This window comes from Gekko japonicus, unplaced genomic scaffold (assembly GCF_001447785.1).
Source record: "Gekko japonicus isolate JY-2015 unplaced genomic scaffold, Gekko_japonicus_V1.1 scaffold5, whole genome shotgun sequence".
NCBI lineage: Eukaryota > Metazoa > Chordata > Lepidosauria > Squamata > Gekkonidae > Gekko > Gekko japonicus.
The window spans coordinates 3,498,641-3,520,718 of record NW_015168652.1 but is presented as its reverse complement, the minus strand read 5'-3'; the positions used below and the strand labels follow the sequence as shown (position 1 = coordinate 3,520,718).

The 22,078-nt window shown below is 43.5% G+C and overlaps 1 protein-coding gene across 1 annotated transcript in view; it reads left to right on the top strand.

Annotated features, from left to right (window-relative positions):
- Window positions 1-22,078, top strand: part of MAGI2 (membrane associated guanylate kinase, WW and PDZ domain containing 2) — a 959,850-nt gene that overhangs the window by 490,036 nt on the left and 447,736 nt on the right. Inside the window, exon 3 of the mRNA XM_015415060.1 lies at window positions 10,776-10,895. Coding sequence (XP_015270546.1) covers window positions 10,776-10,895 — 120 coding nt within the window. The remainder of the gene's footprint in view (window positions 1-10,775; window positions 10,896-22,078) is intronic.

The window sequence follows — 22,078 nt, the reverse complement described above, 5'->3', positions numbered from 1 at the left end:
TTGCTTCAAAATAAATCTGGAGAGTTTTGCTCAGATGGAAACAAGTAAGGAATTTCAAGGGGGAAATGAAAGGGCTTTGAAAAGGCTAGTACATTTGTTTTGTGGGTTTCTATCCATTCTGTTCCTGCCTGTATTACAATTCTCCTTGTTTGTTCATTAGGGCAGTGGTATTCAGCCTTTCCACATCCAGACTGAGACTCATTTTCTCCCCAGACAGCAGCATGGGGTCTACTGAGCTGCAAGCACATGGCAGGAAGTCATATGTCATCACAGTCATGCTCTAGAAACTTGCCTTTATTAAAATGGAGACCTCTTCTCTTCTCAGTGACATCTCTCTGCCTGCTGCTTCTCTCAGTTTGCATGCAAAGAGAGGGAAGAGATGTCCTTCTAAAAAGCAGTAAGAAGTAGCAGCTCTAGAGGGGCTTGTGACCCCATAAGTTGGACTCCATGATCTACCCGAAGATCTTGACCCGTGTCAACTGGATTTAAGTATCCAAAGATATCCCAACGTCACTATTACAGTATAAGCTTCTGGCAGATCTCCAGACCCCACCTGGAAGTTGACAACCAAACTCATAACCCCCCTGTATCTGGAATTCCCAAACCAGCATGAAGACTTTTCAAGGGGAGCAAAATGAAAGACAGTGGTTGAATAGTTCAGTAGTTTTTAAAATTCCAGTCCTGCCATGCACAGTTCTTTAGGACTGTGCAGATCATTTTGCTGAAGAGAATATTAATACAAGAGACGCAGTCTATGAGATTGGTTCTGAGTAACAATGACTGATTTGGCAAAATTAAGATCTGGCAGAAATCCTCCCCCAAGTTTGTTCATTAAGCTTCTGAGGTTTACAGTGAGAACCATTTGCAGTCTCTGAACTGCATTCAAGACAGAGCCCTTGGACTAAAATTAGCTGGGGGGTTTTTTTCTCCCTGAATGATTCAACTACATCTGATTGCTGATGATTAGAACCTAATTGATCCAAAACTGGGTTAGCTAAATGACGTGTTACCTATTTAGCTGCAGCCATGGATTCAGATAAGCTGCTTGCAGGGGGAAATATGGTGTTTAGATAACTGGGGAAGCTGATTCCCGGATTATATTTTTTGAATGGAATGTGAGCAAACTAGGATGAGAATAATTTTGCCTTAAGAACCTCAACTACCTTAATCTAACTAAAAGCACCCGAGCTGTACCCCTGTGTTACAGACTTTTGCTAAAGTAGATCAATTCATGTTTAAAAAGCTCTAGTGAAATAATTCCTTTCCGTGGCTTCTGATGCTCAGAGTGCTCCCATCTCTCAGTACTGCGATCGGGGAGTCTCGACCTCCTTGAGGTCCTGGGCCCCCGAGACATCAAGCTTGCCCTAACCAAGGCCAGCGCGTTTTCGGTGGCGGCTCCTACCTGGTGGAATGAGCTCCCGTTGGAGATCCCGGCCCTGCGGGACCTTGTACAGTTCCGCAGGGCCTGCAAGACGGAGCTCTTCCACCAGGCTTTCGAGTAGGAGCCGCCGCCGCCATTATACCACCACCGTGATTCGACCTTACCATCTACCCTACCTCTGGGAGGGGGGTAGATGTCGCCCTGATGAGGAACACTACCCCTGGCACTCACGCCATTACAACACCGGCCGCCAATGAGGGACATCGTGTATCTTGGGTACTTTAATGAACTGTAGAGCACCATTTTAGCTTGTATGTACTAATGTTTTAATGTATTCTATATTTTAATCCGGCATTGCTGCTGTTCGCCACCCTGGGCCGCTTGGGTAGGGCGGGATATAAATCCCAAGTAATTAAAAAAATAAAAAATAAATACTTGCCAAAGCAAGGAGAGTTGTGGAGAAACCATGCCAAGATTCACACAAGGAGGTTTAGTGCTTCTCTGAAGAATGATTGGGTTCCTGCTTGACTGTCACACTGCATAATAACAGATGGGATTTGTTTTAAATGCATTCAGCCAGGTAAGTCAGAGGCCCTTTCTGCACGCACAGCTCACTGTAGCTTACTCCAGAGAATCTGAGCAGTAGAGCCTTTAAGGTTGACTTCGGATTTGTGTTCCTGCCCTCTGCACCATTCTTTTTTCTCAGGTTTATTTATTGTGTATTCTTTGTGCATTCTGCATCTACAACCAAAACCTGCATTTTTTTTCTTAATTGTGGTTGTAACATCACTTGTGACCTGTGCGGGGTGGCGTCCACAGTGTCTTGGCCAAGTGTGCATGCAAGGTATGGGGTACACCGCACTCTCCCCTTTCTCTCTTCTCCTCTCCTCCCCACTCTCCCACACCCTCCAGCTCACTGCCTCTGAGCTACTCCAGGCATGGGCGACCCATAGAGGAATGCAAGCTCAGCAGCTGGCTGGCTGGTTTGTCAGGAGGGGTGGCATCCCAAGGTTTTTTGTTTTTTAAAAATAATTTTTTTAAAAAAATAAAAATAAGACAAGGAGGCACCATTTTAATGCTAGGCTTCTGGAGACTGCCAAAATGTTTAAAGATGCATAGAATCTAGGAATGTTTAGCAAATCTTTCTCAGAGCTAGCGTGATATAGAAGAAGAACAGAAGAAGAAGAAGAGGAGGAGGAGGAGGAGGAGGAGATTGGATTTATACCCCGCCCTTCACTTGGAGTCTTAGAGCGGCTTACAAACTCCTTTCCCTTCCCCTCCCCACAACAGACACCCTGTGAGGGATGGCAAGAGAAAGTGCTGCAGAGCTGCACCTGCAGGGATCTCTCCATACACAGCGAGCCCGGCGGGGCCACCTTCTCCAGCCACCCTGTTTAAACCAGGCAGAAGGAGAGGGCAGACCAGCTGGAAAATACTGTTAAAAAACAAAAATTGCACACCCCTGGTCATGTGGAAGGTGCAGGGTGGGAAGAACGACCTCAATGTGTATGGTGGAGGAGTGGCCTCTGAGAGGCAGGGAAAGGGTGGGATTGAAAAATCCAAAGAAATGTGTCTGCTTATGAATTACTTCAGCTTGGAAGCAAAAAAAAAGGTGATAAATCACCATAAAACCCCTTTCAGATAAGATGGGAAAACAGTGAACTGACAGTGAAACCAGAGCTGAAGGACAAAAATCAATGCAGAACTTAAAAAAAAAAAATCCCGATGATAATGCAAAGTGAAAGCAGGGGAAAATGCAGAATGAAGGGGGGGGGGAACCGCTGTGAAATTGAGGGAAACAACCGGTACAGAAAGGGCCAGAGTGAGCACAGCAAATATGGAGGCAGATTTGCAACCTATGCTGTGTAGAGTGAACTCTTGCACCTGAGCATGAGAAAAAAATTAATATAGTCATCTGCTGACACATTGTTGGCCTTCTGCATTTTGCCTTGCAGTGTGAAATATTAATTTGTCTATGTGTGTGCTCTGCGTATGTGTGAACATTTTGAGAATTGTTGCTTGTTTCCATCATACGCTTGTTTGAGAAAAGCAACGTTAGTATGGGTTTTTAGAGCAGATTCCTACACAGCCTCCAGCACAGATCTTAAAACAGTTATAACAGTTAACTGGTCAACTACCCTGAAACACAGAACAACTGCAATATAGAAACTAACTAAAATACCCAGATGTGCAACAGCACCACCCACTGGTAGGGGGTGCTTATATAACCATTACATTACCTTTCTATTTACCTCATGAAAGGAGATGTGTATTTATAGGCCATAGCTCAGAACATGGGTGCATGCTGTGACTTCATGTTCTCTCCTTTAAAAAAGCTAGTTTTTCTGTTTGTCTGTCAACTTCCCATTCTCCTTAAAGATAGTGGAAAGAATTGCATCCTGGGAGCTCTACAAACTCTTTGGATTTTGAAAGACTTCCAGTGACTTTTTGTTTATTATTGTATATTGTATATTATTAAAAATGCCAAGAAACATGCATTTCTGATGTAGCCACTGCATTTCTGATGTAGCCACTGCATTTCTGTTGTAGCCACTGGGGGTAGCATCACACATAAATGCACCACTGATACTATATTTGCAGTGCAAGCCTAAGCAGATTTACAATGTTCAAAGTCTATTACAGTGAGTGGGTTTAGAAAGGTGTAACTGCTTCTTATTGCACTGAGTGTGATAAATAGTATTTGTGAACCTCCTAAATTATTTAAGCTATAGCAGTCAATTAGGTAAAGGTAAAGGTTTCCCTTACTTGAAAGCCAGTCGAATTCGACTCTAGGGATGCAGTGCTCATCTCCGTTTCCAAGCTGAAGAGCCAGCGCTTTCCAAAGACATTTCTGTGGTCATGTGGCCAGCATGACTAGACGCTGAGGCGCATGGAATGCTGTTACTTTCCCACCGAAGCGGTACCTATTTATCTACTTGCAATTTCTTGCTTTTGAACTGCAAGGTTGGCAGGAGAGCAGGCAATTACATCCTTGTAAATACTATGCAATGATTTCTCGTGTAGTTAAAACTTTTCAAAATAAAAAATGCACCCTTGATCATTGTACATTTTTACATGTCAATTGATACGAAGGCTGAAGCATGTATCACACCTCACCTTTGGGGAATGCTTCTTTTGTTTTGTATTATTCTTTGTTTGGGTTTGTTGGTTAGTTTGTTTTTTTTTGTTGCTTTTTTGAAAATGCAGCATTTGCCTGTTAACAGTTGTTCAGTGCTAAGCAAGTGTTCAGTGTAACAAAATGGGTACTATACCTTAAAAATTCTGAAGAAGGAAGGTCCTTAAATTCTGTAAAATTGCTCTCATAATAGGGGTTTTTTTGGTAATTATACTTTTGATCTGTTTTTCCCAGTTTCTTCTTCTTTTTTCCTGTATCCCTTGTAATATAATTTTTTTTTTAAAAAAAATGAGTACAATATCTTGTAGATTCTTCATAGCAAATTGGCATATAAAGAGTTGCTATAGAATCCACATGGTTCAAAAGTAAGTTCAGCAAGTATTGTTTCCTTACTGCTATTTTTAATTTTCCTTGTCCCTCCAGAAATAGAAGAGAATAGTCGAGCTGACTGGGTTTTTCAAAAAGTAGAGTGAATGTAATAAAAGGTAATTTGATATATAGCTATATAGATAAGAAAAATGAGTAAAGAAAGGAAAGCAAATAGGGTATTAGAGAATTATTAAGACCAGAAAAATTTGAAAAGGAGTATGAGAAACACAAGCTGGAATCATAGTTGGTTAGTATAAGAGTAGAGAGAAGTTAATTATTGACTGTGTATAACCAAAATATTAGCAATGTGAGGCATTGAACTGGAAGATTATGGTGATTTATGTTTGTATGTCCATTAAATGTGAAAATTCAATAAAGAGAAATTAAAAAAAAAAGAATCCACATGTTGAGGTCAAGGACTCACTGTCTAGAGAATGCAGAGTCCACTTCTTTTAGAATCAGAGATAATGTTCTGATTAATCTGAATAAGACAGATCTTGTAATTCAATGAGAATTATAAGCAGAACTATTGTGAAGAAAACAGAATGTGGTGTGAAAGGAATGGGATTTCTTTTTAACTACAAAGCTCTCCCATGACAAACCACCGCAGTTTTATTTAGACACTCAGTTTAATCTATCGTTTAAAATGAATCAAGCTTCATAAACACTAATTTGGGATATTTTGAAGCAAAGTAATTCTGAGGAGCTAGAAAGCAGGTGTTTAGTATAGCTGCATTCCTTCTACTATTTCAATAGAGGCAAGAGTCTGACTTTCTTTTCTTTTTCCCTTTTTTTTGGAGGGGGAGGCGAAAGGAAAAAAATCCTACCTGGTTGTCCATGTTGATTCCCAAAATCTTGCATTGCATTTTCACCTCCCTTTCCTTATAAAGACACATGGATTCTTTAGCTTTCTTTAGAATATGGCCAAGAAAAGGACCATTGAGTGGAGTTTTCCCCAAGAGTTTTCCAATGCACCAGTGAGCTTCTTGAAAGGAAGATCAGAATCTTTCAGATGTTTCCTACTTAACTTTCTAAAATTACATACATTACATATCCTTTGCGCAATAATTTGGAGTTTAGTGAAATTCAAAGATAACTTCTTCTATTTATCTTTCACTGAGAAGTCCCTTAAGCAGTTGAATGTCTAACTTTTCTGTTGCTCTTAAATTCTGCAGTGCCCATGATTTCCTGTTATATAGAACACACATTTTACTGTTCTTCCTTAACACACACACACAAACTGTGCCCACAACAACATTTATACATCTTTTTACAACTGTGATAGCAACCTTCTCTGCTATTAAGGTGTTTTGTTTTTGTAACCCTGTTAATATTATTATTAGCATCTTGAAAGTAGGGTTGCCAGGTCCCCCCGGGGGGCAGGGAAACCCCTGCTCAAAAGGCCCATTCCCCGCCAGCCCATTCCCCGCTGGCCCCACCCCCAAAGTGTGCGACGTGCCCAGCATGAAGACGTCACCCGAAAGTGACGTGATTGCATTGGGCACATTGCGGGGGGATGCTCTATCATTCAAGGGAAAACTCTATGGTTTTCCCTCAAATGATTGTGGCCCTGCCCGCAATGTGCCCAATGTGATCACGTCACTTCTGGCTGATGTCATAGCGGTGCGCACACTTGGCGTGCGCGCAAGAAAACTCCCAGGGAGCTCCAGGACTCCCCCCACTAAAAAAACAATTCAAAAAAGACGTTTTATTGTTTAGGGACAGCACTAAGAATGAGCTCCTTTATAGCAAAGTTTAATCTTCAGTCAGAGCTAGTCTTAAAAATTGGTGCATTGTAGATGGAATTGGGAGTTTGCCAACATGACAAAGGAAGCTTAATTCACTCTTTGATTGCTAATCTACAAGCTGCAAGGTTGAGTCCAAAGAACCATGGGTGGAAAGGAAATCATCCATAGCACTGTTCCACAAATGCTTGTGCAAGCTTTAGTTTAAGGGTTTACAAACAGTGGTTTAATTGTTAGGTTCTGTACTATTGGAACAATGGATTTTGTTTCACTTTTCTTGTTCATTTTAGCACTTTTCCCATGTGCAGAAGATGACTTTGGCTTGGGATCTTGAGGTTGTAGTTTAAATGACTAAGGCAGAAAAAGTTGAAGTTTAATCCAGACAAGGTGGTAATAATGCTGGTTGTTAAGGGCTGTAGTCACACAAGTAGTTTGATGTGGTATAGTACAATTACTGTTGCAGATTTAAAGAATACAATCAGATGACAACATCTGTCTTCCATGCTCCAGTTGTCAGCGCCAGGGCTATGTTTGGGCAGGAACGCACAGGAACAGAGTTCCGGCTGGCTCCTGAGTTGGCCACACCCAGCAGGAACGCATTAGCATAATAGGCAGGCTTCCCAAGTACTTACCGTGATTCGGCGGGGGATGAAGACGTCTTCACAGGATCATTCCTGCGGGGACAACAGACATGCTGCACCTTGCCATCGCCAGAAAGTGACGCCGGGCGACATTCTGGCAATGGGGCCAGAAACTCGATGGTACCATCGAGTTTTCAGCCCCATTGCCAGAGCATCGCCCAGTGTCATTTCCTGGCGATGCCATGGTGCGTTACAAGGCGAACTGTTCCGGCCGGGGAGCATGTGTCCCCTGCCGGATTGAGGTAAGTACTTGGCAATCCTAATAATAGGCCACACCTAACAGCAGAAACTCATTAGGATTGACTACATTAGGGGTGCGGGCCTGGGGCTTGCTGTGTAGAGACAGCCACAAACCACAAGCCTGGCCAGGTGCTGGAAGTGCAGCCATGGAGCCCTAGGGGAGGCACCACCTTTGTTCACCCAGGTAAAGGGAGAGCAGTGGGAGGGCCCTTGGTGGGGTTCCTAAAAGTGGTGGCAGGTTGCTTCAGCTCTCCGTCAGGGAGGTGCTGGAGCCCAGGCTGCCTGTGCAGCCACTGAGCCCGCCCCCACCAGAGCTTGCTGGGGGAAGCAGTGGTGGGCCTGTGGGGGGAGGGAGAAGGAGGCTTTTCCATATGTGCTTGGTGGCAGTGAGGCCAGAGAGGAGCCAGCCTATGGTGCACCAGCTGGCGCCAGCCCAAAGCCGGGGTAATGTGCTACTCCATCCTCTCCTTCCCAATCTCTATTAATTTAATTTAAGTAAATTTAATTAGCACCCCCGGTGCTATGGCACCCCCCCCAAAAAAAAAAATTCCTGGCTATAGCCCTGCAGAAAGTCCTAACGACTGCATGCTGTCAGCAAATGGAGCATATAATTCAAGCCATTTAGGAGCTCATCTCAAAACAGGTAAATTCCAAGTGGCTCAAAGTGTTTGTTGAAGTCAAAGCACCTCTTGGGCTTGGGCGTTTCTGATGGCAGCAGTGCCCTAGCTGAATTCACGGCAACTGTTGCACATGGGCTAGGAAACTGAGCTCCAAACTAGACCTAACTTCTAACATATGATTATCACAGGAACTGGATGTCATGCTGCAGCCATAACTTCCCTGTGGGAACTCCATTCCAAAGCACTGCAGGGGCCTGATTTGGATTGGTACCATGGTGCCAGGGAGAACGCACTGTGTTGTTTTACATTCCCAAAGTGCCCCCAGGAGTGTTGTTTGACCCACTGGAAGACTGCATGTGCAGTATTCAATACACATTTAGGACCCTAGTGAGGCAGATCTCATTAAGCACCACCAGCAAAGGGGAGAATTAATTAATTAATTATCACAAGGCATTGTGTCTAGTATAGCCAGGAGAGCCTGTCTGGCAGCCAGAAGTTCTAGCTCTTTAGTGTTATGCACCAGTAGGTGGTGAGCTAGATTTGTTTTTGAGGCGAGAGACTTCTCAGAGGTGGGTTGCCATTGCTTGCCTCTGTGTCATGACCATGATATTCCTTGGAGGTGGCCCATCCAAATACTAGGCAAGGCTGACCCTGCTTAGCTTCCAAGATCTGATGACATTGGGCTAGCCTGGGCCATCCAGGTAAGGATAGGGAAGGGGAGAAACAAGATGTTTCAGACCATGATGTTAAATCCCCTTCTCTCCTTCCCACACAGGATGCAGAAAAGGGTTTTAACATCATGGCTGGAAACTTGTCTTCCCTTCCTCCTTTGTGTATGTGTGTGTGTGTTTAAACCCTTCCGGCTGAAGAATTCTGGAGAAGCTGAAAGCTTGCCTAGTGTTTTGTGTCATTTTTGTACATTTTAATAAAAGGTATTGGTGCTTTTCATTCAGGGCTTTTTGCCTTTGGACCAATGCAGATGCCTGGAACCTCTCTCAGTCTAGGCAGATGTGTTGCCTCTTCTTAGTACTCTGCTTTCTTCCAATAGGCACTGTTTGCACATTTGTAAATAAAGCAAGTATTACAAGGACACCATACATCGTTGGCGCTCACTTAAAGGAAACTAAACTGAGCAGTGCTACCTTTGTAACTTCTTTGTGTAGCCACTGCTAGCAACTCACAGCAATTTTTATTATGAGGTGGCCTACCTGGAAGTAGAGTGCCCTCTAATTGCTTTCAGTAGCTGCAGAAGCATTAGGATCACAAAGCATTTTGTCGAAAAATGCAAATTACGGAGAGAGATCACTTTAATTTTGAATAGTGGCTGCTTTCAGCATCAAATTTGGCAGCTTTATAAATAGTACAATGGTATTCAGGACAGAATAATAAAGACAGTATGTTGCATTATTTGTAAGAATCTGTCATTTTCTGGGAAGCAACATCAGATTACCAAGTTGTTGGTCAAATCATGTTTCAACCAGCAGATAGTCTAAGCAGCCCCTGAAATGCATGTTAGCATAATGACAGGAAATTGTTTCACTACTCACAGCCAGAAAGGGGAGCCGTGAAGGTCTTCCAGCCCCACAAGGACCATCTATAAGCCTGATGCATAATGAGATCTGATGGTACAGGCTCTGCTCAAATGAATGGGGCTTTAGCAGGGCATTCCAGAATAACACTTAGAGTCGTTTTGACATCCATGATAATGGCCACAAATGAGCACTGGCATTCACAGGCAAAGTGGTGCTCCCTGCAACTCCAGTTTTCTGGGCATCCCTCTAGTAGCAGATGGCCATGAGACCCATGAAAGGCCAGCAGGAGGAGAGCTGAGAATGGTGAAGTCATCGGTGGGAGACATCCATGGGAGGGAGAAGAAAGATGACAAGCTTCCTCCAGAATATCATATGCTCTTGGGGGCAGGAAACGTCCTTTTGCTTGATACTCAATAAAGCTACAGACTGTAGTGATGTTGTTATAATATAAATAATAGTAACAATAATATAGAGCTAAGTGGGTTCAGTGGTGGAGTGGACGATGGAACCATGTGGCCTTTGCAGCAACTGGGGGAGGCTTGGTCGTGGGACAAGCACTCCGTCACTTCTCTCCGCACATGCAGCAGTGGGACTACCTTCTACGGAGCCAGAGGTTCTGGGGTCCCAGGTAAATGACAATACCAACTGCTCATTGCATATGTAGTTTCCTGTCTGAAGAGGTAAAACCTGCTTGCCTTGACCGTACAAGCTGCTGGGACCCAAAACAAATGCATGCTGCAATCATGATTTCCAGCAATGGCAGCTGTAAAGCTCTCGCTTACAGCCCATGTTTAAAATGTTTCAGGGATTGTTTCAGCTGGTTCAGCCCTGCCTCCTAGTTGTCCTAATTTGTTCCAAATCATTTTGTACATTGTGATCCATGAACATGGTTAAAATTTTTGTACCATACCTCCCAAAAGTTTTATGCCTATATTGAAAATCCAGGCAGCTGTAAAAGGTATGGAGTTCAGAAATCTTACTGGATTTGAAACTATGCCAGTCACATGTTTCACTTAGCAACCTCTAAAGCTAGCCGGGCACAAGGTATTTCCAGTTATCCAATGACTGTTAGAATGCTTAATAACAGTATGCACCCTTTCTTTCAAATTAGGCACTACAAGGCCTCATAAGGAGGGGGAAGTCCCTGGTGTGGATTATATTTTCATCACTGTTGAAGACTTTATGGAACTGGAGAAAAGTGGTGCTCTTTTGGAAAGTGGAACTTATGAAGGTAAGTGCGTTTGCGTTTTTGGTAAATCTGCTTTATGTTTTCACTGTGTTCTCTCCCCTACCCCCATTTTCTCAGACTGCATTTGTACATCCTATTAGAAATACGGTGGTAATCGTTAATTTAGATTTACAAAGAGTCAGATGGCAGTTTTAGAAGTGCATTTTCCTCCTCTACGTAAAAAGCAAACCGCAAAGGAGTCTAGTGTCATTGGGATGTATCACTGCACTGGCTGAGGAGAAGAAAGAAATACAAGTGAAGGTAAACTAGTAAGTTGTCATTCAGCTGAACAGCCTAGTCCTCTATAATTAGTTTGAGAGACGTTTGAGTTCATTGCACCAAACACCTAAACCAATTTATGTATTTTTCAATCCAAAGAATTGCTCATTCAGCATGTTTTCAGGACAGAGATTGTGAATGGAAATGCTGGTCTTGTCTTCCCACCTCGCTCAGCTCTCTCTGCACCTCTTTACAAATTATTGATGGCCCTGCAGATGCCGGGTGTATGCTCTGGAAGCTGAATCAGCACTTCTAAAGTGAGGAAAGAAAGCTTTGCAATGTCGTGGACATTTCTGAAGGGGGGGAAAAACTTTTAAAAAGGAATTGCAGCACCACTAACTGCCTAGCAAGTAGATGGGAGGTTTGAGTGGTATGTTGATTTAAAAATATCTTCTTGAGCAGATGAAGAGCTGGCAGATTAATGATGCCCCGAAGGGTTGTTGTTCATTCACCTGATGTCAAACTTGTTCAAGATTGTTAAAAAAATGTGTGCAAAATGGAACCTGTTCATATTCCACTGGAATCTGATTAGAATCGCAGTATGGAGGAGAGGTCTAAGAGATGCTTCAGCAACTGAGTGTTAAGAAACTGAAGTCTGGAAATGTGAATACAATATATGGAAGATCAATTTTCAGTACAGATGCCTCTTGAGCAGCACGTTGGTAGGATCTAGATGTCCATTTGAAAGAATTTTATCATTAGGTTTGTTTCTTTCAACGATGACAAAAAAATTCAAAAGTAAAATAGAAACATCCTTGCCAAAATTTTATAGCAGAAATTGTAGAAAGGAACCTTCATTAAGACATGCCTGGTTATGAAAAAATAAAAGTCAATTTTCTTATTGTCTCTTTGGGATTGCATTTTAGGGAGAAGTCTGGAAGAGCAGTCATAAATGCAGTTTGACAGGTTATCATATCTTAGGCTTTTACTGTGTGTCTTTACAGGTCTGTGAGCCATGTACACTTTGCACAAGACCAGGGTGATGTAATTCTGGTTGGAGAGAGCTCTCTAAGTCTCAGAATGGGTGCTTTATGTCAGGTTGTTTTGCTGTCCTCTACGGGAAGTATTTTATTAACAGCTTCTCTAGGGTTGCCAACCCCCCCCGGTTTGCCAGGGGTCCCCCGTTTTGGCCGGCGGGGGAAGCCCCACCCCCAACACCCACAGCCACCCATCTCTCTCCCTTTAAGGGTGTGCAACCCATGTTTCATCCCAAGCGCAAACTCCGCAAGCTTGCAGGGAAAAGCCAGCTTCGTTCTTAAAAGGGAAACGCAGCTTCTCTTAAAGGGGAAACGCCAGCTGCCGGCTACTTTTAGTGCAGGGAACTGCTGTTTGTGGAGATCCGGCGCACGGCCGGGGGGGGGGCAGCAGACATCCCCAACATGATGTCATCACGTTGGGGATGCCCCACCCCTTCCAGGAACGCCCCCAAAGTCCCCCGCTGGGGGTGGAAGATGGACTTGGCAACCCTAAGCTTCTCTGAGATAAGAAGACAACAGAACTAAAGTGCCTGAATTTGCCAGTCAGGGGATGCAGTGTAAGGCTGCCAGTATGCTGGAAAGCAGATAAGAGAGGTCACAGTGGCAACCCCACAATGATGGAGCACAAGTAATAATCCAGCAAACAGATTACAGTATTTTACTGTATTATCACCATATGTTTACAAATATATGCCCGGATGGCATACATCCAAGAGTTCTGAAAGAACTCAAATGTGAACTTGTGGATCTCCTGACAAAAATATGTAATCTTTCATTAAAATCTGCCTCCATTCCTGAGGACTGGAAGGTAGCTAATGTCACCCCCATCATTAAAAAGGCTTGCAGAAGAGATCTGGGAAATTACAGGCCAGTCAGTCTGAAATCAATACTGGGTAAGTCAGTGGAAACTGTTATGAAGGAAAGAATTAGTAAGCACATTGATGAACAAAAACTATTGAGGCAGATTCAGCATGGGTTTTGTAAGGAAAGATCTTGTCTCACTAACCTGTGAACAAACATGTGGACGAGGAGGACACAATAAATGTTGTTTTCCTTGACTTCCAGAAAGCTTTTGATAGTTCCTCATTAAAGGCTTCTAAATAAGCTTAATAATCATGAGATAAAAGGACAAGTCCTCTTGTGGATCAAAAACTGGCTAATTAATAGTAAACAGAGAGTGAGTATAAATGGGCAATCTTCACAGTGGAGGGTGGTAAGCAGTGGGGTACCGCAGGGCTCAATGCTGGGTCTGATGCTTTTTAACTTGTTCATTAATGATTTGGAGTTGGGAGTAAGCAGTGAAGTGGCTAAATTTGCGGATGACACAAAATTGTTCAGGGTGGTGAAAACCAGGGAGGATTGTGAGGCACTCCAAAGGGATCTGTCGAGGATGGACGAGTGGGCGTCAGTGTGGTAAATGGGGTTCAATGTGGCCAAGTGCAAAGTGATTAACATTGGGGCCAAAAATCCTAACTATAAATACACGTTGATGGGGTCTGAACTGGCGGAGACTGCCCAAGAGAGAAATCTTGGCTTGCATGGCAGGTGTGCATGGTGTCCACTTTTCCTCCATGCATTTTAAGGGAAGGTTCTCTTGAAATGGTTGGGGGAAAGTGGGGGGCGCACGTGGTGGTCACTCTACATGGCATCATTGCATCAGGGATGGCCCTGCCCCCTCCCAGCTCACCCCCCAAATCCCCCCCACTGGGGAGAAGATTGGACCTGGCAACCCTAGTCCAGAGGATGGTTTGAAGTAGAGAAGCAGCTTCTAGTCTCGCATTAGAGGCAGCTGGAGGAGGATCCAGTAGATTGACTGTGAGCTCCCTTGGGGAAGAAGCAGGCTTAAATACAACTAACAAGTAACCCTTGCCTGCCAAAAGCAAAATCACTCAATGACATGGCAAATCCTTGAAGGAAGACAGTCCAAGTTACAGCTGATGGCTTGGCACCTGACTCCCCTTCATTCTCTAGACTCATTGCAAAGTTCCTCCTTGGATTGTGTGTGTTTTAATCTTGCAACAGCCACAGACAATCAGTTGCATAGGTTCTCTACAGTGCTGCTATGGCTGTGCCATCAAAATCTGTGGGAAAAAAATCTGGCATCTGTTACGTTTCATTTGCCAGGTTGTTCTGCTATTGAGGTGATCTCTAAACCTCACTAACCTGTTCCTTGGATTCTTTTTAGACCATGCTTGAGATTTGTTTTAGAGCACTGTGCAGGTTGCATTTCTGGTGGGGCAAACAAAGCTCACAATTTTGCAGTGCAGTCAATATCACACTTTTCAGAAGACAGCCCTAATATAGTATCTGGGTTATTATGGCCTTAAATAACCAAGAGGTGTGTTAGTCTGTCTTGCAGAATCTAACAGTACTGACAACCACTGGAGAACGTTACTATAGCTCTATTTTTTCTCTCCCCCTAATCTGCTAAATTAAAGTGTCTTTCTCATTAGATTTCCATTATTTCTAGCTGCATTCTCAAACCCTAACCCTTTCAGGATATGACACTCCCCCTGGTCAAGCCACATTGTCCTTGCTCTGCTGTGATCTTCTAGGCAGTGGAAGACTTGCAAGGTCTCAGATTTGAGAGGGGAGGGGGGCTGCACTACCTTGCTTCTGTATCCTCTGGTCTTGTACACTGCCTGAGAAGAGATGCTTCATCCTCCCTGGCCTGCTGCAGATCCTTCTTAAATAGGTCATCCTCCTAATCCCCTCCCCTGGTTTGCTCCTCCCCTCTATCCCTTCACCCTGAAGTCCTCTCTCAGCTGCAGCTGCCTTCCAGGTTGCTCCCTTTCCCAGGCAGTGCTTTGGGTCGTTACTGGTGCCACCTGAACCTAGAGTCTGCAGCCCCTCCCTGCCTGTTTGGGCATCTCCTGGCCTGGCTGCTGCAGCTGCCAGTTGTGTATTTCTGTCTCAGCCAAGGTAAGGTGACCCTGCAAGGTAAGGTGACCAGGGCAGCTCCCATCACTGGACACAGGAGCAGCATTTAGATCAGATGGAGAGCAGTCCCTGTTCTCCTCTCCCTGCAGCTGTAGAGAGGGACACTCTTTGTTTTATGAGCACACACACCAGACTCTGCAGTTAACACATCCTAGGCTGGGATGCAGGAATAGATACAAATTGTCCACAATGGTTTTCCTGGCTATAGAAAAGAACAAGAGTCCAGTAGCACCTTAAAGGCTAACAAAAGGTGTGTTAGGGTATGAGCTTTCATGAGTCACTGCTCACTTCTTCAGATACAGCTAGAACGTGAGTCCATCTGTCCTATATATTGGAAAGTGGAGTGGTTTCAGATGCCAAATGACATTAGCAGGCAAATGATAACAGCAGGTTTGATTGGATTAGGTGTGATATTCTGCATATCACACCTAATCCAATCACACCTGTATATGGTGGACTCACATTCTAGCTATAGTTATACAAACAGTCGAACTATATGTGCATGAGAGAAGGATAGCCACCAAGGTACTTCTGCAGCCCACTTGACTCAGGAGACGTAGCACAGGAAGCAGGTGCTTCTGGTGGGGAGATGCCTTGAGCCACCCCTGCCTAATTCTTGTGCTGCAGTCAGCTGAGTCCTAGCGACCTGGAGTGGCATATGCATAGATCTGGATTAGCCCACCCAGTCCAGTCCAGGGATGGGAGGGAATCCTGTACTTTTCAGTACACTAAACAACAAGCCATGAGACAGTCTGTACCATCTCTGGTCTTCACAACAACTTGCCACCAGAACCTCTTTTCACTAGTCCCTGCCTTTTCTAAGAGACAGATTCCAATCCTTAGTTAGCATCTGGGATTTAACACAGTAGCAACTCTATCCAGAGATGCACACTCTTACCAAGGTAGCATATGTGGTCAGGGTTAGGCACAAGACTTAGACTTGGAATTCAGTTACAACACCTGAGACAAATTAGCAATAAGAAGGATCTTTATTCAGTACAGAGCTTAGCATAGACTACTAGAAATTACAAAAATAACAAAGGCTAGGGCAATTTGCCTTAACTACACATTGAAGATACATACCGTAGTTACCACATTAGGAACATCCACAGTCCAGAATAGTCCAAGGGATTTTGAAGGGAAATCCCATTTTTGCACACCATGTGCTCCAAGTCACAAAGCAGGTCTTTGTTTTCCAAGAGACAGCATTTCAGGTGCAATAAAACAGATAAGGACAGGGGAGAGAGCAAGAGCAAGAGACTCGAGAACAGGAAGAAGAGCTCGCTCCTATAGGGATCAAACAATTATACCCCAATTCCAGTCACAAATTAGAAGTGACCATCAGCCAATTGCGAGTGGGCATGGGTGTGCCCAATTGTTGGTTGCCATAGCTGCATGTGGGGATAGGCTATAAGTTTGGGACCCCACCTGCAGTCATCTGACCCAAACTCCAGCTACTTCATTGTGTACGTGACTGGTCGCAAGTGGGCCAGAAAATGTAGCCATGAGGTCTGGCGTTTGGCATGAGTGAAAGAATGTGGGTTTATGGCATGTCTATTGAGGCCATGTGGCCTCACCATTTGGCTTGCAACAAGAAATAAGACACAGCATGTTATCATAATGTAATCACAGGAGAAGGCATGTGAATATAGAAGCAATATTCCTATACAATGTCTCTTCCCCATCACCTGTGCCACCACCAGTGAGGTCTGCAAAGCATGCCAACTCTCCAGATCCATCCTAGATCAGCAATCATAGATCAGCTGTTAACTCCACCCCCCCCCAAAAAAAAACAACAACTATCAGCCCTAGCTGGGATAGCAACTACCTTTTAAGAAAGAAAATGAAAAAGCTCTAAAACTAAGATTTGTTCAGGCAAACTGTTGTGTGTGAACTGCATCCTGTATTCCCAGACTGCCCAAGTTAAAATAAAACCATTGCTTCGTGTTATACCTAATCTAGGTCCATGTAATCATGTACAGAACGGAAAAATAAAAATTTAACATTTCATTATCCTTCCCTCTATTTTTCCCAACCGCATCAGCCCACTGAGAGAGAGAACATTGTCAGTCTTATTTGTATTATCAAACTAAGACAGTGACTTTTCCCAGTATCTTGCCTGCATTTTTAAACTTCCGTGGTGTAGAGATTATTTGACAGATGGTTCCAGACTTGCCTGAGGTGAATTTTACCTGCTGTATAAATATTGATTTGCTTTTATAACTGACTGTCTGTCTCTATACCTTAACAAGGTACTTTCCCCCCTCTAGCTAGTTTTGGAGCAAGAAGGGAGCTTAATTTGACTTGAGTGGTATTGACATATTACCTAAAATCACATGGTAGTGTTGTCACTGCTATAAGCGAATTGCCACGGAGGTTGGATGTGATTCAGGGAAAAGATGTTCTACACAAACCCCACTGAAATTAATGAGCACTTAATAGGAACAATACAACATCTCCCATACATTTCAGTGGGGCTTCAGAATATGCCCCAGTGCAGCAATTGCTTTGAGAGAAATTCATTATTGAAAATGTTCATAGGGGAAACAGAATTTATCAATGTGTGCAAGCTGAGGAGGAGCTCATGATATTGTCCCTCAGTTTGATCACAAACTGTGAAATTGGATTATGGTGCTAAAGAGATGCTCGCTCTACACAGGCCCATAGCTATGGTGTGGTTTTGGGGGCTCCCCACAAGAATTTCTCCTCTAGATGCTTTTTTCAATCATTTAAAAAATATATTAGGTGTGTGTTCCTTTAAGCAGAGTGAAGTGCTGTAGTTGACTAATTCCTGCACTGAGCAAGGGGGTTGGAGTAGGTGACCTCCAGGATACCTTCTAACTCTGTGTCTCCTTTAAGAGAGTTTTTCTTCCTAAGTGTTAGCTTTCTTGACTGTAGAAGTCATCACAACCACCTGCCGGCTTGTTATCAGAATTGATGCTTAGGCTGGCAGAAGTTATTAACTTGCAGCAGTTGAGAACTGTCATCTAAAGTGGTTGACAGTTTGCAGTTTAGAAATTTATTCTGGTAAACGTTTTCTACTGGTTAAATGGTTAGTAACACCTGTAGAACAGACAGTTTGAGAAGATTCAGAGAGAGAAGAGACTGCCTGGAAGCTCTCTTTAACTTCCCCTTCTGCTATGTAATGAGTAGGATAGCCAGCTAGACTTTTTGTTTTGGTTTGCTTTCCTTGCTGAACTGTATACATTCTTCCCCTATGAGTTGTTTGTCCTTTTGTAAATACATTTGTATGTGTTCTTATACAAATTGGCGTGCGTTTACTGGCCAAACTCAGGTAAGTATTTCCAGCGCCATGCCTACCATCCACCCGAAAATTTATTCTTCTCCCCCACCCGCCTTCCTTTCTCAGCCTGCTATTGTCACACTCTGGGGCTAAGATTTGCAGAAGCCTCTATGCTTTGATTTTAAAAGGCTTGATTCCACAGTAGCTGAGTCATAATCCTCAGAATTCTGGCTTTTCTTTCTGCACTGAGAACTTCAGCCCCACCAGGAAAAAATTGCCCCACAAGTCACAAAATCCTGACTATGGGCCTGTCTCTATATATCGTCTGTGCATTTCATTTACTGCTGCAGTGTTTGGCTGAAAGAGAAAAAATTATTTCTAGTTGTCTGAAATTACAGGGTTTTAATTGGATCGGGGTAAGACTGCATCTCTTGGAGAAACTGATGATCAGATGTGCAGAGCAAGTCAAATGACACATTTTATTGGATCGGATCGTCATTTGAATTGCTCTCAGGAAGCTTGCAGTGACACATTCTTCATTAGGCACTGATGTTCAGAACAAAAATAGGAACGTGGTAGCCGATTTTTAAGATTATTCTCCTCAGAAGCTGCTACCCTGGGAAGTGTTTCTTGCTGTTCCCATAAATCTGGTGTGTAGTCCAGAAATGTATGTTCTGAACCAGATGATTCAAGATAGGAGCAGTGGGGCAAGTGACCTCAAGGGCTATTCAGGTACTAGAATAGTCGGCGTTATCTAGGTGAATTTGAGTTAGGGAAGAGATTGGGTTCAAAATAGGGTTGCCAACTCTGGGTTAGGAAATACCTGGAGATTTTGGGGATGGAGCCCAAGGAGAGTGGGGTTTGGGGAGGCAGCAGACTTCAGTATGGCATAATGCCATAGAGTCCACTTTCCAAAGCAGCCATTTTCTTCAGGTAAAGGGATCTCTGTTGCCTGGAGATCTCCAGCCACCACCTGGAGGTTGGCAACCATAGTTAAAAATCGAGGGAAGTAAGTATGATTTTCTTTTCTTAGAGGTCTACTGTAAGAAAAGATTGAGGTTGTTGGGCCCCTGCCCTGATTCTGCCCCCTAAAGTGGCCTGCCAGCAAGTTCTGTGGCCTTTGATAATACATTATTTCTTATTCATACAAATATTGTTATTCTGCAGTCTTCCAAGGAACATTCACGGTCCCCTTAAATTTTGTCCACACATCAGTTCGGTAAGGTTAAGAAAGATCGTGACTGATCTAGTATAACCCCAGTGTGCTTCATGGCCGAGACCTCAAACAGACAAGACGAAGGTAACACATCTCCAGTCTCTTTCACACTGCAACCTTAATTCTGATTTGTATCCATTTTTGTCCCATCGGTTTTTAACCGAGGTGGGAACGTTTCTTTTCAGACGGTAATGAAACATGTTTGTGAAACACCCTTAGAGCACTGTATATGTTTAAGGTGGCACCACATTTTTCTGCAGTGCCTGCCTTTCTTTTTGTTTTGTTAAAGCTTTGAACTATATCAACACACCATTATTTTAAGCAGAGAGTTTATACTCCACTTCCATTTCCCCTTCTTGTTCCTATGCACTGTCACAACATGATTAGAAGAAAACACACCCATGGAGCTGGGCAGTGAGGGAATAATAGCAGTTAAATAAACAGTAGTCATTCAATGTGAACCTATCCAGGGAACGACTGGAAGGCAGTTTAGGGATGCGTATCAGCATGGGGGATAACTCATTAAGAGGAGTGTGAAAGGGTAAGGGGACCAGTGTTCCCTCTAAGCTGAGTTAGTGTGAGCCAGCTCACAGTTTTTTAGCCTCCAGCTCACACCTTTTAGTCTCCGCTCAGGAAGGGAGGGCTCCGGAGCAGACTAATTAACGCAGTAGCCAAATTGCTTGCTCACAACTTTATTGCCAGTAGCTCACAAAGTAGAATTTTTGCTCACAGGACTCCACAGCTTAGAGGGAACATTGAAGGGGACCTAACTCTAACATAAGCAAACAGGTAATTAGCATTATACTATTCTGATGGGAAGGTATGGAAAGAAGTTCCTTACATTCCATAGGAGTCAGGATTGCAAAGTGGCTGGAAGGTGAGGGAACAAACGAGACAGTATGTATTTCAGAACAGTGATATATCTATATATTGGAATGCTTGTAAAAAAAGGCTGAAAATATATGAAGAGAAAAGAAAAGAAAAGCAGCTCCTTTAAAAGCACAACAGACCTTTCAAATGACAGTCTGCCACATCTTGGAAGTACAACAACAAGAAAGAACAATAGCCCGTATAAAAGAGCTATCAGTCCATCTATAAAATGCAAATTGCAAGCTCATGCAGATTTTAAAAGTGCCTTTTCTCCCTTAAATAGCTGTTAGCCTAACAGGGGAGCTAGTTTCAAACAGTGAAACTGAGTGGATGTTGAAGGGTGAAACCCTCTCTCCCTTTGCTGCATATGCCCAAGGCAAACTGAGGCTGCATTTTATGAACAGGACACATAATATTTTTCTTCCCAGTTTGAACCTTGGTTGTGCTCTTTAAACTGGATCTTCCGTAGGCATTCTTTCATGTCTCTTTCCTCATGGGGATAGATTTACCACAAGGTCTAAAGTGTGTGTAGTATAAGGATGTAGCATTATTAGCATATCTGTATATCTAATAGTCACATGTAAACCAATCTGTGGATATGTAAATTCACAGATTAGGGCCACAATGACATAAAGGAGATTTTTCTGCAAACCTGAGGGACCCCCAGGTGTACAAAAAAGTAAAAATATGGGGGAAATGGAGGAGGGGGTTAAATCCCCCCCCCAACAGAGGAGTTTTGTCTGTACGTGGGCAGGCTATACTTCTCTTTCAAAGTGGTTGAGGCTCTATAGGTAGGCATCAGCAGCACTTAAGATGGATGGGGTGGGAGGAAAAGTTGCAACTGACAGCCCCCATTACCGCTGCCTCCTTCAGGCCTGGCACAGCCCCAACCATCACTACTGCCACTCCCTGGAGTTAGCATAGGTCCTGGCATTGTTATCGCCACTGCCCCCATGGCCCTGCCCTCCACTGTTGAGAATCATGACAGGGGTTATAAACTCCCCAAACATTTGCCCAGACAAGAGGAGCTGGAGGCAGGAAAGCCCATGTGCTAGCGGAAAGGTAGCAAGGAGCTGCCACATGCCCCCCCCAACAGCAGAGAGAAGGGGGGGAAGGATGGATGGGAGCTGATCAGTGGGTAAGTTCCTGTCCCAAGGATCCAACTGCTGGACAATTGGTTGTCAGGCAGTAAGCTGTTAAAGAATTTAGCACTTTAAAACAGAGCATCTAATGAAATTTGTTTCTAAAATTATTATTATTATTATTATTATTGCAATTGGAGATCTAGCCAAATTCTTGGGAATTGCAGATGTATCTTCTCAGGGGTCTTGCTGTTCTAAGCAACGGTGTCTTCTGGAGCTGAGCTACTGTTATTTGCTCAGTGCCCAGAATGTCCAGGTGTTTCTTGAGACTTCTAGGCACTGCTCCAAGGGCTCCAATGACAACTTGTTGTTCTTGCTATTTACAAAATTTGTAAGCTACCTTTCGGCCCTTACAAGGTTCACCAAGGGACCTAACAATTAAAACATACATAATAAAATCACATTTTAAAACCATTAACATCAACCCTCCCAATGCACATTAAAACAATTAAAAACAGAGTTAAAATACATATAAAACATAAAAACAGCAATTAAAACTTTGGTTGGGAAGGAGGGGT